Source organism: Hemitrygon akajei, chromosome 15 (genome assembly GCF_048418815.1).
Source record: "Hemitrygon akajei chromosome 15, sHemAka1.3, whole genome shotgun sequence".
Lineage (NCBI taxonomy): Eukaryota > Metazoa > Chordata > Chondrichthyes > Myliobatiformes > Dasyatidae > Hemitrygon > Hemitrygon akajei.
Window position 1 is genome coordinate 4,549,221 of NC_133138.1, and position 16,170 is coordinate 4,565,390.

Sequence of the window (16,170 nt, forward strand, 5' to 3'; positions counted from 1 at the left end):
ATCCCTTTAGGACAGAATTGAGGAGGAATTTCTTTAGTCAGCCACTGGTGAATCTTTGAAATTCATTTCCAGAGTCATATGTGGAGGCCAAGTCATTGGGTGTATTTAAAACAGGTTGATAATTTCTTGATTAGTAAGAGCTTCAACAATTACAGGAATAAGGCAGAAAGGTGGGGTTGAGAGGGTCATATTAAATTAGCTGAGATCAAATATCAGAGCAGACTCGATGTGCCAAATGGCCCAATTCTGCTGTTGTGTTCTTAAGTATCTTTGTACAAATTAAAGAAATGCTTTTTGTTCGGGTTGAGCTTGTATTGTTAGTAAAAAAAAAAAAAAGATCAATCAGGTGGTATTCAAGATTCAAAAACTTTGTCATTCTAACCGTATATCAGCTCTGCAGGGCAGAATGAGACAGCGTTTCCCAGGAGCAGTGCAATCATAACATAACAAACGCAACACCAAATAATAAACATAACAATAAATAGTAAAACACAACAGCCACATGTCAGTTAAAAACAAGTTATAAGTGTCCAGTGCAAGTTAAAAGCGTCCAAAGCAGAGTCAGGTAGAGCAGCTATTTAGCAGTCTGACTGCCTGTGGGAGGAAGCTGTTTAGTAGCCTTGTGGTTTTAGTTTTGATGCTCCTGTAACGTTTACCTGATGGCAGAAGAACAAACAGTTCATGGAGAGGGTGTGAGGGGTCTTTAATGATGTACCGTGTCTTCTGGAGGTATCGATTCTGTAAGAGGTCTTGGACAGAAGGTAGGGAGATCTCAATAACCTTCTCTGCTCCCCTAACCACCCTCTGCAAGGCTTTTTTGTCGGCAGCACTGCAGCTGGAGTACCATGTTGTGATGCAAAAGGTCAGCACGCTCTCAACCACTCCTCTGTAGAATGTAGTTAAGATGTTAGTGGAGAGTGATGCTTGTTTAAGCTTCCTCAGGAAGTGCAATCTCTGCTGGGCTCGTTTCACAATCCCAGTGGTGTTCCTGGACGAGGTGACATTGTCTGAGATCTGCACCCCAAGGAACTTGATGTTTTCCATTCTCTCCACTGTGGAGCCGCTGATGCTGAGGGGTGTGTGCTCAGGCTGAGACCGTCTGAAATCGACGATCATCTCCTTGGTTTTGGTGACATTAAGCATCAAGTTGTTGTCACTGCACCAGCTCTCTAGGTGTTTGACCTCCTCCCTGTACATTGTTTCATCATTTTTGCTGATGAGCCCCACCACTGTGGTATCATCAGCAAATTTAATGATCAGGTTCTGCTTGAATCTGGCTGCACAGTCATGTGTTAGCAGTATAAACAGCAGTGGGCTAAGCACACAGACTTGTGGGGATCCAGTGCTCAATGTGATGGAGTCAGAGATGTTCCTGCCAACACGGACTGACTGTGGTCTCTCTGTCAAGAAATCCAGAATCCAGTGACACATGGCAGTGTTAAGGCCAAGCAGCGACAGTTTCTCCACTAGTCTCTGCAGGATGATGGTATTGAACGCTGAACTGAAATCAATGTACAGGATTCTGGCATAAGTGTCTTTGTTGTCCAAGTGAGAGAGAACTGTGTGCAGTGTGGTGGATATTGCGTCCTCCGTAGAGTGATTTTGACGATAAGCAAACTGTAGAGGATCCAGCGATGAGGGGAGGCTGGCTGTGATATGAGGCTTGACAAGCCGTTCAAAACATTTCATCACTATGGGGGTCAGGGCAATGGGACGGTAATCATTCAGACAGGCTGCAATGGATTTCTTTGCTACAGGGATGATTGTGGATGAAGTGGGTTTTAGAGGTGGTGGATTTAGAGATCAGTTGTATTGAATACCCAAAAATCATGATACATTGGGGCTGGCAGCTGTGGGGAATAAGCTATAATATAAATTGCACATTTAGACAGAGACGTAACACAGATTTTTACTCATGTATGTGAAGGATATAAGAAATAAAGTTAATTCAGTTCACTCAAGGTTGATGTTTAAAGTACTTATTTTCTTCAGGAAAATGGGAAGTGGAAGATATGAAGGACACTAAACTCCATGGGGACAAAGGATTGGTTCTCAAAACTCGTGCTAAGCATCACGCGATTGCTGCTTTGTTGAACCAACCATTTGTGTTCGAAGATAAGCCACTTTTTCTTCAGTAAGTATGTCAAGTCACATAGGCTTGTGGGCAGGATACCCAGCCTTATCTCTCAAATTATTGGCCAATTTTAAAAAATGCCACCTAGCTCTGACTGAGTTTCTTCCATTTAATATGAGGACAGATGCTACCGTTTCTGATTCTCAAATGCTTCATAGCTAGTTTATTTTTTTATTTAGAGATATAGCATGGAAAAGCCCTTCCAGCCCTTTGAGCTGCACTGCCAACTCACCCTAATTCTAATCGCAGGATAATTTACAATGACCAATTAAACTACTAACCAGTTTGCCTTTGGACCCTGAGAGGAAACCAGAGCACCCAGAGGAAACCCAGGCAGGATATACAAACTTTCTGCAGAGGACACGGGAATTGAGCTCCGATGCCCAGAGCTATGGTGCTCAATGTCCTACCTCTCCCTAACAACTCTGAAAATGATGGTTTGAAATTTTAGTTTTGTTCCTTAGCTGATCTTAGAATCTCTTGTTTGATTAACTGCCCTTTAATTTTTTTTTGATTCAATTAATCTTTATCAATAATTGGCATAATTAATTTCTATCTCCTAGTACCTTAACTAATTCTACATAAATGTCCATGCTTTTTATCTCAAGACTGGCCCTCCGGTCTTTCTCCTTGCAACTGGCATATTTTGGTGTGTGCTCACTCTGTCCTACTTTTTCATTAACTGTGATACTTCCTGACTGATTGAATTCTTGTAAAACTGTTCTTAAAAATTCTCTTTTTTTCCTCAGTTGTTTCGGAAACTCCCAACACTGTAACCTCCTTTAGTTATGAACCAACCTAGATTTGTGTTCAAACAATTTTGACATTAATGACTTCAGTATAAAGATCAAGCTTAGCTTTATTTGTCACATGTACATTAAAATGTGCAGTGAAATGCATAGTTTGCATCAAATCAAATTGGCAAGTTTTGTGCTGGGAGCAGCCCACAAGAGCCACCATGCTTCTTGCAGCAACGTGGTATGCTCACAACTTACTGAAACTAACAGGTATGTCTCTGGAATGTGGGAGGAAACCAGAGCACTTGGCGGAAGTCCACTGGGTCACAGGTAGAAAGTGCAAACTCCTTACTGACAGCAGTGGGAATAGAATTCTGATTGGTGATTGCTGGTATTGTAAAGCGATTGCACTAACTGTTGTACTACCATGACTTCAGTTGTTTGGCCCCTTAATGTTCATAAGTCACTCCCCAAACTACTTTACCGTATCACATCTGTTTCTACATCTCTGGAGCCTTGCTGTACAGACGGTTTAGTTGCATTTATTCCAGTCCCCTCAGTTGAGGATCTTGTCTGCTATTTTTTTTCTTTTGGAAAAGAAAACTGCCTTAGCAGGTAGTGCTGTTGCTGGTGAGCTCTGGTGACCCAGATTTAATTCTGACTCTGCGTGTGGAGTTTGTGTTCTCCCTGTGGCCACGTGGGCTTTCTCTCAGGCTACATTCACATTACGCCGGATAAATCCGTAACCGGAGCTTTTCCGAAACGCTTTCCAGGGTGGGTATTTTTGAAAACGCTGCTCGGGCAGATCAGTGTGGACGGGGTAACCGGAGAAATCTGAAAATGCTGTCAGACGGCAGCGCGCCATTTCATTGTTTTCCTGAACACAACCTAACAATTTCAGAACAGACGGCAACGAGACTGAAGCCAAAAGAGTTAGAAATGTACTCACCAAATACTTGACCCATAACTTACTGAATACTGACCCACAACTTCCTTGCTCGTATGAAGGTGGTTTACCTATTTATGCAAATACTTCTCTGACAATAGATGTGTAACAGCCTAATGTAACATTGTATGGAAATACAAGATAACACTGATGCAGACATTAAAACATTTATACATTTAACAAGATCCTTTATTAATGCAACAGAGTTGGTCAGTTTTTCAATGTTCTTCGTCAGCCAGGTCAGTCTGTCCGTGAACTCCCTGTCGGTTGCCTCCGTACACTCCAGTATTTGTTTTTTACTTTTAAGTTCTCCAGCGCGAAAGCCAACAGCTGTCCGTCGTTTTAAGTTTTTCTAGTCTGTAACTACACAAACGCGCACTTTTACAGCGAGATTTGACACCAAACACGTCACTTGTTTTTCGTAGATGTGTCCTGCGCAAGGGGAGGAGATTTGCTGAAATCTCCGTTTCAGTGTGGATAGAGATATTTTCAAAAATGCATAGTGTGGATGCCTATCATTTTTACGCAAAACTGGTGTTTTCAAAATTATCCGGTCTAGTGTGGATGTAGCCTCAGTTGCTCAAGACTTTCACCCACACATCCTGAAGGTGTGGGCTGGTTGGTTAATTGACTGCTGCACATTTTCCCCCAGGGTGTAGTAGGTGACAAGGGAATCAGAGGATTGATGGTCATGTGTAAGTGGGCAGGTTACGGGCAATGGGACTGTTGCAAATGCTTTGAGAGCCATAGGTTTGATTGGCTGTTATTATGACTTAACAATGGCATTGTCAGATATTGGAGCTTGGAGCAGCTATTTGGGAGGGGGGTAAGGAGACTTGTTCATTGTTGTAGTAAAATCTTTTTTAAAAATGGTTCAACATGGAATGTTTTTATTTCTTCCCAACAACAACCCCCCCACCAACCAAACATTTTAGGTATGAAGTGAATTTTCAGAATGGAATTGAATGTGGTGGAGCATACATTAAGTTACTGTCGAAAACCAAAGACCTAACTCTGGTGAGTGGAATTTATTTGCCCTTCTTTTTTCTTTTGCTTGCTGGAGTTTTTAATTCAGATTTGATGTGTAAACAGAAATTATACCATGCCAACCTTGACTCTAGATGACCTAGTGTAAGTGGTGCTGAAGGATCAGCTGGAGGTGCTAGCTTAAAGTTAATGTAAAATCAAGGCCTCCTCTGTTCTCTAAAGTGGGCTAGGAAGGTATCGGGGGTGGGGAAGAGTCAAAGATCACTACAGCACAGAAATGGTTCTTCAGCCCATCTAGTCTTGCCAAACTGTTATTCTGCCTAGTCCCATCAACACGTACCTGGACCATAGTCCCCTAGCATATACCCCTCCCATCCATGTTATTATCCAAGCTTCTCTTAAATGTTGCAATCAAACCCATGTCCATCACTTCCACTGGCAGTTCGTTTCACACTCACCACCCTCTGAATGAAGAAGTTCCCACCCAGATTCTTAAACATTTTGCCTTTCACTCTTAACCCATGACCTCTAGTTGTAGTCTCACCCAGCTTTAGTTGGAAAAATCCTGCTTGCATTTACCCTGTCTATATTATAGTGGTTACTTGAAAACAAACCAGAACCACTGAGACACTAAGCCAGGCTAATATATGATGCACTTCCAAATAGTGATTTTCCAAATTGAGAAAGATAGTTTGATCCTTTATTATGAAACCAGCTAAGACAAATGATCTTGTAGTGATTTTAAAAACTATTAAAACTAAAGTAGCGATATAACTGTCTAATTAGTGGTATATTAATGTAACTAAGCATTCCAACTAAGCGATCTAGTTTGCGGTTAACGAAAAAAATCATTCCCCCATGTCTCATCCCCTCTCTACTAAACTAAACTAAGAAAAAGTGTGAATAGGTAACTACTCATTTGCTTCTTCCATAGACAGATGACAGATTACCATAATAAACATTACACAAAATACAATACAGATAGAAAATAGATGCGTGGCTCTGACATATACCCCTCATAATTTCATATACCTGTGTCAAATTGCCCCTCATTCTCCTACATTCCAGGGATTAAAGTTCTAATCTATTAAACCTTTCCCTAGAGCTCAGGTCCTGACAACATCCTTGTAAATTTTCTGTTTTCTTTCAATCTCATTGCTATCTTTCCGATATTTTGCCTCATCAACTTCTTAGCAACTTCAATATAATATTCCAACTTCAGTGCTTTATACTTTGATTAATGAAGGCTGGTCAAAAGTTCTCTTTACCTGTGTTGTCAATGTTTACCTCTTAATCAGTAGCACTTGATAAATATCTGATAACATTTCATAAGTAATTGATATAGTACATGGGTACCTTGAAGTTATGAACTGGGCTAGATAGATGCCTGCTGTATTTGTATGGCATGGAACTGCAGAAAATTCGGATATGGAGCTGGTGCCTCTGAATAGCAAGATTTACTCTATCTGCATTTTTATGATTGTTTTGGTCTTTTTTTATTTTAGTACCCCAACACACCTGTTTACCACTGATATATTGACTGCCTATCTCCCTGCACAGTTGCTGCCTGACCTGCTGAGTTTCTTCAGCAGCTTCAGTTTGTTGTCTTCATTTAGCTTCCTGTGCCTGCTCTGCCATGTAAACAATAAGCCATGATCTTATTGACTGAATTCCATTTTTCTATGCTAATTAAGAATCACTTGATTGCTCTATCTAAAATGCTATAATTAAGCTTATCCAGTGATCGTGCCTGCACAACCACCTTAGATAATTCCAAAGATTTACTACTCTGTGGGTGAAGAGTTTTGGGTCCTACTTGGCCTGAATGACCAGTTCCATTGGTAGATACATTCAGAGAATTTAAGAGGCAGTTAATGGATGGACGATAAATGGAAGGTTTATGTGTGAAGAAAGGGTAAGATTGATTGTAGAATTAGTTTAAAAAGTCAGCACAAAATTATGGGACAAGGAGCCTGTACTGTGCTGTAATATTCTATGATCCCTCATTTTGAGCCTGATCCTTAGTTCTATCAGCCTAGCCAAGGGGACACCATGCCTGTATCTAAGAATTTTTAATGAGATTGCGTCCCATTTTTGGTACTGAGAGTCAACGCCTCTAATTCCTTAGAAGTTTGCAAAGATTCGGCATGGCATCTCAAACTTCAACAAACTTCTATGGATGTGTGGCAGACAGTTTGTTGCCTGGCTGCATCACAGCATGGTATGGAAACACCATTGCCTTGGAACAGAAAGTCCTACAGAAAGTAGTGGAATTAGCCCAGTCCATCACAGGTAAAGCCCTCCCCACCATTGAGCATATCTTCACGGAGTGATGTCACAGGAAAGTGGCATCCATCATCCCACCACTCTTCCCACTGCTGCCATCAGGACCCAGAAAGCAGTTTATTTTGAACTTTGAACCCGTACTCAGTATTCTAGATGTGATTACACTTTCCCTATATACAGTTAGAGCAAGACATCTTATTAAAAAGATAACATAAATAGGAGCAGGAGTAGACTACCTGGCTTATTGAGCCTGCTTCGCCATTCAATAAGATCATGGCTGATCTGACTATGGACTAGTCTCCACCTCCCTGCTTTTTCCTTATAACCCATAATTCCACTAATCTATCCAACTAAATATACTGAGGTAGCCTCCACTGTTTCATTGGGCGGAGATTTTCACAAATTCACTATTCTTTGGGAAAAGCAGTTCCTCATCATCTCTGTCCTAAATCTACTCCTTTGAATCTTGAGACTGTGTCCCTAGTTCTAGTCTCACCTACTAGTGGAAACAACTTGCTTGCCTCTATCTTATCTACCCCTTTCATAATTTTGTGTTTCTATAAGTTCTTCTCTCATTCTTATGAATTCCAGCGAGTACAGTCCCAGGCGACACAAACTCTCTTCATAGACTAACCCCCTCATGTCTGGAATCAACCTGGTGAACCACCTCTGCAATACCTCCAAAGCCAGTATATCCTTCCTCAAGTAACTGCATACAGTAGTCCCGATGCGGCCTCACTAGTACCCTATACAGTTGCAGCATAATTTTCCTGCTCTTAAATTCAATTCCTCTTAACAATGAAGGCCAATATTCCATTTGTTTTGATAGCCTCCTGCACTCCCAAGTCCTTCTGCACAGCAGCATGCTATCATTTACCATTTAAATAATAATCTGATCTTCCATTTTTCCTTCCAAAGTGGATGGCCTCACCTTTACCAACATTGTACTCCATCTGCCAGACTCTTGCCCGCAGACTCTCTGTATCCTTTGCACAATTTGCTTTTCCATTCAATTTGGTGTCATCAGCAAACTTGGATACACTACATTCGGTCCCCTCTTCCAGATCATTAATGTATATCATGAACAGTTGCGGGCCCTGCACCAACCCCAGCGGCACACCACTCACCACTGATTGCCAACCAGAGAAACACCCATGTATCCCAAATCTCTGCTGGTTAACCAATTTCCTATCCATGCTATTACATCACCCCTAACCCTATGTATGCTTATCTTATGGATAAGTCTTTTATGTGGTATCTTATTGAATGTCGTCTGGAAATCCAAATAAGTAACGTCTATCTGTTCCCCTCTGTCCACTGTGCTTGTTAAATCCCCAAAGGACACCAGTAAATTTGTCAAACAGGACCTGCCTTTATTGAATCCATGCTGCATTTGAATGATGGATCTGTTTCTTTCCAGATGCCTTGCTATTAGTGATAGCTTCCAAGCATTTTCCAACTACCAGATGTTAAACTAACTGGCCTATTGTTACCTGTCATTTGCCTACATTCTTTTTTGAACAGTGGCATGACAGTTGCCATCTTCCAAATTGCCGGGACCTAACAAGTGTCTAAATTATCACCAAAGCCACTGCAATAAGTTCTGCCATTTCTTTCAGTACTCTGGGATGCATTCCATCAGGACCAGGGGACTAGTCTATCTTTAGGCCCATAAGTTTGCTCAACACTACCTCTTTAGTGATAGCTGTTGTATCAAGGTCCTCTCCTCCCAATGCATCCATATCATCTCTCTTTGGTGTGATAGACGTGTCCTCCACTGTGAAGACCAACACAAGATTCAAGGCCTTGCCCATTTCCTCATTACCCAATACAGTTTCCCCCTACTCGTGCTCCAAGGGAGCTGTTCACTTAGGCCACCCTTTTCCACTTTACATAATTCTAAAAACTTCTATCCGTTTTTTTTATTTGTGCTGGTTTATTTTCATAATCTGTCTTCCCTTTATTGCTTGTTTAGTGGTTCTTTGCTTTTTAAGTTTTCCCAATCTTCCAGTTTCCCACAACTCTTAATGACTTTGTATGCACAAGCTTTTAGTTTGATGCTTTCCTCAGTTACCCAAGACTGGCTCTCCCCACCCTTACTGTACTTGCTTTTAACTGGAATATACTTTTGTTGAGTACCATGAGCAATCTCTTTGAAAGTCTCCCACCATATAACTTGTGTTCCCAGTCTACCCTATCCAATTACTCCCTTATCTCATTGTAGTCTCCCTTGTTTAGGCATAATACACTGATTTTAGATCGAACTATTGCACCTTAAATTTGTATGAGAAACTCAGTCATACTGTGATCACTCCAAAATAGCATGCTCCCTTGAGGGTTCAGTAGCATGCTGTTCAAGAAAGCCATCATGTATGCTTTCTCTAAGTCCTTCTTGACACTGCCTTGACTAACTTGATTTACCCAATCTATGTGCAAGTTAGTTCCCCACAATAACTGCTGTTCCATTCTTACATGCCTCGAAGATATTTCTGTTTATTGATTTGCCATTGTAATGTTGTTATTCAGTGGCCTATAGACAGCTCCCACCAGTGATATTTTTTCACCTTACTATTCTTAATCTCTACCCAGATGGATTCAACATTCTGCTCCTTAGATCTTATATCATCTCTCATTATCGCCCTGATCTCATCTGTAGTTAAGAGTGCTACCCTACCTCCCTTACCTTCCTGCCTATACTTTGATATTACCTAATGTCCTTGGATATTCTCACTGCTCTCCACCCTGCACCATTTCTGTAATGGCCACTAAATTGTATCTCTTTATATTGATTTGTGCCACAAGTTCACTGACCTTGTTATGAATACTATGGGCACTCAGTTAAAATGCCCTTACATTCATTGTGCCTTTAAAATCCAGTAACCTTTGTCTCTTATGCACTTGACTTTTCTGCACTCCACCCTTTTCTCTTTTTTAACTTTTGCTTTTACTATATCTTTATCCACACTTTTCTCTGTTACTTTATCCACATTTCTCCAATCTGTTGAACCCACCCCCCTGCTATTTAGTTTAAAGCCCTATCCGCAACTCTAGTTATGCAATTTACCAGGATCCAGGTCCCATTAGGGTTCAGGTGGAGCCCATCCCAATGGAAGAGCTCCCTCCTTCCCCAGTACTACTACCAGTTTCTCATGAATTCAAACCCACTTCTTCCACAACAATCCTTGAGCCACGCTCTTAACTCTCGTGATCTTCTTGAGTCAATTTGCATGTGGCTCAGGTCGTAATCCAGAGATTACCACCTTTTTGGGTTTGTCTTTTAATTTGGTCCCTAGCTGCTCAAATTCCCTCAGAAGAACCTCTTTCCTCGTTCTACCTATGCCATTGATACCCACGTGGACCACGGCAACTGGATCTTACTCCTCCCACTGCAAATTCCTCTGCAGCTCAGAGAAGATGTCCCGAACCCGGGCACCAGGCAGGCAACACAGCCTTTGGGATGCTCTATCTCTGTCAGAGATCTTTGTCTGTTCCCTTGACTATACTATCCCCAATTATCACTACGTTTCTCTTCTCGAGCAGCCAACACTTGCTGCAGATGTGGTCACCAGGAACCACAATGGGGTCCACCAGCTCCCACATCATGCAGCTACAGCACATCACCTGGCCCTGCATCTTCCTTGCTTTATTTAACTAGTTGTAGTTTGGTGGCTTCTTTCTTCAACCGCTACAAAAGCCGTACCCTACTCACTTGTGCTTCCTCATTGAAGCCTCTTGAGCTAAAGTCAGTAAACTCCACTCCCTCTGCCGATTAACTGTACCACAGAACAACTCATAGACCTGGCTTGTCAGGCCTACAGCAGCTTCACCACTATTCCAATTATCTGTTCCCTTTTTTCTTTGAAAAACACGCTAAGCGCCTCTATTACTGCTATCACTAGTAAACTGCTTATGCAAAGGTGAAAAACCTTGGCGTTTTGATCTTAAAGTTTTCCTAATAGTTGTAAGTGTGTGCTAACTTCTAGCAAGAACACCTCTACTTTGAAATCTCATCTCATGTTTAACGTTACTTTTCTATATTTTTCCAGAGTCGATGACTTTGTATTTTGCCGCATTATGTTCTGTAAGACATAATATAATTTAACCTGTTTGTTTCTCCCTCCTCCTTATCCACATTGCCTTGTATCATCAGCATATATTATACTGGCTTCTTGGCCCTTCCTTTCCAGTCCTGATGAAGGCCCAAAACTTTGTTTATTCCTCTCCACAGATGCTGCCTGACCTGCTGAGTTCCTCCAGCATTTTGTGTGTGTGTGTGTGTGTTGCTCTGAATTTCTAGCATCTGCAGAATCTCTTGTTTATACATTAAATATATAATCCCTTATCAAATAATTCAAAACAAATTTATTATCAAATATGTATATATTATGCAGCCTTGAGGTTTGTCGTCTTACAGGCAGTCAAAAACCCAATGTGCAGAGAAAAACATAATTATGTATTGTGAACATCTAGGATTTTCAGCATCCACTGGTCCAAAACTTCTGACAAAAAATTATCTATTTTCTTTCATTAATTAGTCCTTAATCTGTACCAGTATGCTCTTACTAGCTTTGTTCAGTAACTCTTGATGCAGCGTTTTATATTAAACACCTTCTGAAAGTTTAAATACACCATATCAATTGGTTTGTCCTTAACTGTTGTCTGAGTAGGTTTTCCCTTCCATAACATGTGTTCATTCGTCCAAACCTGTCATTTAGGTGTCCTGCATTTTCCTTTATACAGTACTCATGTCACCTTTCTCACTTTTACAAGGGGTGATTGATAAGCTTGTGGCCTAAGGTAGAAGGTGTCAATTTTAGATAATCGAGCACATTTTCAACATAGTTCCCTCCTACATTTACACACTTAGTCCAGCGGTCGTGAAGTATGCAGATCCCTTCTTTGTAGAAGTCGACGTCTTGGACCTCCAAAAAGTGGTCCACAGCAGGGGTGATTGATAAGTTTGTGGCCTAAGGTAGAAGGAGATGAGTTATTAATTTCAATCTTTCTGCATAATCACTCAAAGAGTTGAACTGCATGTAACGAGGGCTGTATAACTCATCTCCTTCTACCTTAGGCCACGAACCTATCAATCTCCCATCTGTGGACCACTTTCTGGAGGTCCAAGATGCTGACTTCTGCAAAGAAGGGATCCATATGCTCCATGACCGCTGGACTAAGTGTGTAAATGTAGGAGGGGACTAGGTTGAAAAATAAATGTGCTAGGTTTTTAAAAATTGACTGCTTCTGCCTAGGCCATGAACTTATCAATCACCCCTCGTATATTCTATACTGTGGAACGTTGAAAGTTGATTGCTGTTCTAAAGCTCCCAAGATATAGGTCATAATTCTACAGTCTGAAATTTCAAATGATTATAAGTGCTTCTACTTTCTCTATAAGTAGACCTTCAAATTTCTTTGATGCATTGATTGCTTGGGGTTAAAAGCACTTTCTCCAGAACTAATTACTTTTTATTAAATGTTATTTCATTGAGCTCCATTGTTACACTGGAGCTTCAGTTCTCTCAACTGAATTAAAGGGGAAGGTTGAATAGGTTTAAGACTATTCTGTGGTGTGTAGGAGAAAAGGGGTGAAATTTGTTAGGTATGGATGGAGAAATGCAAGCAGGCTTTTTCTACTGAGGTTGGGTGAGACTAGAGCTAGAGGTCATGGGTTAAATTAGAATATATAACAAATCAGCACAGTACAGGCCCTTTGGCCCACAATGTTGTGCCGACCCTTAAACTCTGCTTCCCATATAACCCCCTACCTTAAATTCCTCCATATACCTGTCTAGTAGTCTCTTAAAACTTCACTAGTGTATCTGCCTCCACCACTGACTCAGGCAGTGCATTCCACGCACCAACCACACTCTGAGTGAAAAACCTTCCTCTAATATCCCCCTTGAACTTCCCACCCCTTACCTTAAAGCCATGTCCTCTTGTATTGAGCAGTGGTGCCCTGGGGAAGAGATGCTGGCTGTCCACTCTATCTATTCCTCTTAATATCTTGTATACCTCTATCATGTCTCCTCTAATCCTCCTTCTCTCCAAAATGTGAAGCCCTAGCTCCCTTAATCTCTGATCATAATGCATACTCTGTAAACCAGGCAGCATCCTGGTAAATCTCCTCTGTACCCTTTCCAATGCTTCCACATCCTTCCTGTAGTGAGGCAACCAGAACTGGACACAGTACTCCAAGTGTGGCCTAACTAGAGTTTTATAGAGCTGCATCATTACCCCGTGACTCTTAAACTCTATCCCTCAACTTATGAAAGCTAACACTCCATAAGCTTTCTTAACTACCCTATCTACCTGTGAGGCAACTTTCAGGGGTCTGTGGACATGTACCCCAAGATCCCTCTGCTCCTCCACGCTCCCAAGTATCCTGCCATTTACTTTGTACTCTGCCTTGGAGTTTGTCCTTCCAAAGTGTACCACCTCACACTTCTCTGGGTTGAACTCCATCTGCCACTTCTCAGCCCACTTCTGCATCCTATCAATGTTTCTCTGCAATCTTCGACAATCCTCTACACTATCCACAACATCACCAACCTTTGTATCGTCTGCAAACTTGCCAACCCATCCTACTACCCCCACATCCAGGTCGATGATAAAAATCACGAAAAGTAGGGGTCCCAGAACCGATCCTTGTGGGACACCACTAGTCACAACCCTCCAATCCGAATGTACTCCGTGACCTTCTGCTTTCTGCAGGCAATCCAATTCTGAATCCACCTGGCCAAACCTCCCTGGATCCCATGCCTTCTGCCTTTCTGAATAAGCCTACCAAGTGGTACCTTGTCAAATGCCTTACAAAAATCCATGTAGATCACATCCACTGCACTACCCTCATCTATATGCCTGGTCACCTCCTCAAAGAACTCCTGTCAGGCTTGTTACACACGATCTGCCCTTCACAAAGCCACGCTGACTGTCCCTGATCAGACCATGATTCTCTAAATGCCCATAGATCCTATCTCTACCAATCTTTTCCAACAGCTTTCCCACCACAGATGTAAGGCTCACTGGTCTATAATTACCTCAACTATCCCTACTACCTTTTTTGAACAAGGGAACAACATTCACCTTCTTCCAATCCTCCGGTACCATTCCCGTGCATATGAGGACATAAAGGTCCTCGTTAAGGGTGAAAGATGAATTATTTATGGGGAGGCTGAGGATGGTCAGAGTGTGGAACGAGCTGCCAGCAGAAGTGGTGGATGTGGTTCAATTTCAGCATTTAAGAGAAGTTTTGATAAGTATGTGGACAGCAGGGAGGGCTATGATCCAGGTACTAGGTATGGGACAGTAGGCAGAATAACAGCCTGGCATGGATTAGATGGGACAAAGGGCCAGTTTCTGTGGCCTTAATTCTGGAGAGTTTTTATCTCTGAAGGCAGATACAGTATTTCAATTTTTCTGCCATTCTTCAGTGTCAGTCTGGAAATTGTTTACTCTTTTCACTAGTACCTTGATGCACATTTACACTTGAATTTTGCTTATTATATCTGCAAACCTTAGCATTCAACCTTTTCCTGTACCTCATCCTCTCCCTGTACCTCTTTATTTCCAGATGTGAATCTGTTCTCTTCAATCCCTTTATTTTCTATTTGCCTTCACTGGTTTTGAACAAAGCTAAAAATGTTTGTGTAGGTTGATGGATTCCAATTTGTTTTATGTCTTTAGGAGAAATTTTATGACAAAACCCCTTACACCATCATGTTTGGCCCAGACAAGTGTGGTGAAGATTACAAGCTCCATTTTATCATCAGGCATAAGAACCCAAAAACCGGCGAGTTTGAGGAAAAGCATGCAAAACGTCCTGATGTGGACCTGAAAAGCTATTATACAGACAAGAAGACTCACCTATACACTCTCGGTATTACTTATTACAAACCTTTGTACATCTCAGCTCCTTCATGACTGAGGCATTTTAAAGAGAAAAATTAGTTTAATTTGTTACATGTACATCGAAACATACAGTGAAATGTGTCATTTGTGTCCATAACCAACACAGAGGATGTGCTGGACTGTTGAAGAAGTGCCATTTTTCAGGCGCCAACCAAGCGTATCTGTAATGGGCCGGGGGGGGGGGGGGGCAGGGGGGAAGGTTTAGAATCTTGCTAGCTCACCTTAATCTCTTGAGTAAGTGAACATGTTGCCTTCTTGACCAAAAAGGTGGTGTTGAGGGACGAGATGAGATTACTTGTTACGTGCACTGGTAGAAACCTGGTGATCTTCTCTGTATGTATTCTTTTTAAAAACACTGTCTCTTAACAACTTATGAATGAAGCTACCAGGCTGTCATGATTCTTAAATAGACCATCCCAGCAGATGTGCATGTGAAGTGTTGCCTATCCATACACTGTCTCTCCAGTTCAAACTGGTTTATGTAGCTCCTCTGATATTTTTCAATATAGTGTTTGTGGAACTAAGTGGTAGCTAATGCCAAGTTAATTTCAGTCTGAGATCAATAAATATCTGATTACTTAAAAGTATTAGGAGACGTGAGGAAAAAGGGGACTGATGATTGGAAACACTTGGGAGGTTAGGCAGGTTTTGTGGAGAGGGAATAATAACTGTTTTTGGTCAAAGACCTGTCAGATTTTTGAAGCCACATCTGGAGTATTGAATGCTATTTGGTTAACTGTTTAGGGAAGGATCTACTTGGCAATTCAGAGATGTTTATAAGTTGATCCTTGGGATTGAGTGATTTCTGATGAAAGATTCTCAAGGTTAGACTGTAGAAATTGGAGTTTAGGAGACTGAGGGACAATATAATACAAGGTTTTGCAGTGAATAGGCAGTAAACTGGGAATATGTATAATCTCAAGGATATATAGTTTGAGTGAATATTTTCTGTTGGGTTCTTAATATACTGTTGTTTTTGATCAAGGGTTCTTTAGGAAGACAAGAAAGGGACATAAAACTGTTGCTTCATGGTCATTTTATTGAGTGCTACTAGAACTAAGAAACTTGAGAAAACAGTGACAGAAGTTACTGAAGGAAGGGAGAGAAGAAGATGGTGGCATTGCGTGGTTGGCTTTTTATATACCCCATAGAAAAACATTCCATTCAAA

The 16,170-nt window shown here is 41.3% G+C and overlaps 1 protein-coding gene across 1 annotated transcript in view; it reads left to right on the plus strand.

Moving 5' to 3' along the window:
* Nucleotides 1-16,170, plus strand: part of canx (calnexin) — a 59,555-nt gene that overhangs the window by 19,633 nt on the left and 23,752 nt on the right. Inside the window, exons 5-7 of the mRNA XM_073067081.1 lie at nucleotides 1,993-2,134; nucleotides 4,753-4,834; nucleotides 14,777-14,969. Coding sequence (XP_072923182.1) covers nucleotides 1,993-2,134; nucleotides 4,753-4,834; nucleotides 14,777-14,969 — 417 coding nt within the window. The remainder of the gene's footprint in view (nucleotides 1-1,992; nucleotides 2,135-4,752; nucleotides 4,835-14,776; nucleotides 14,970-16,170) is intronic.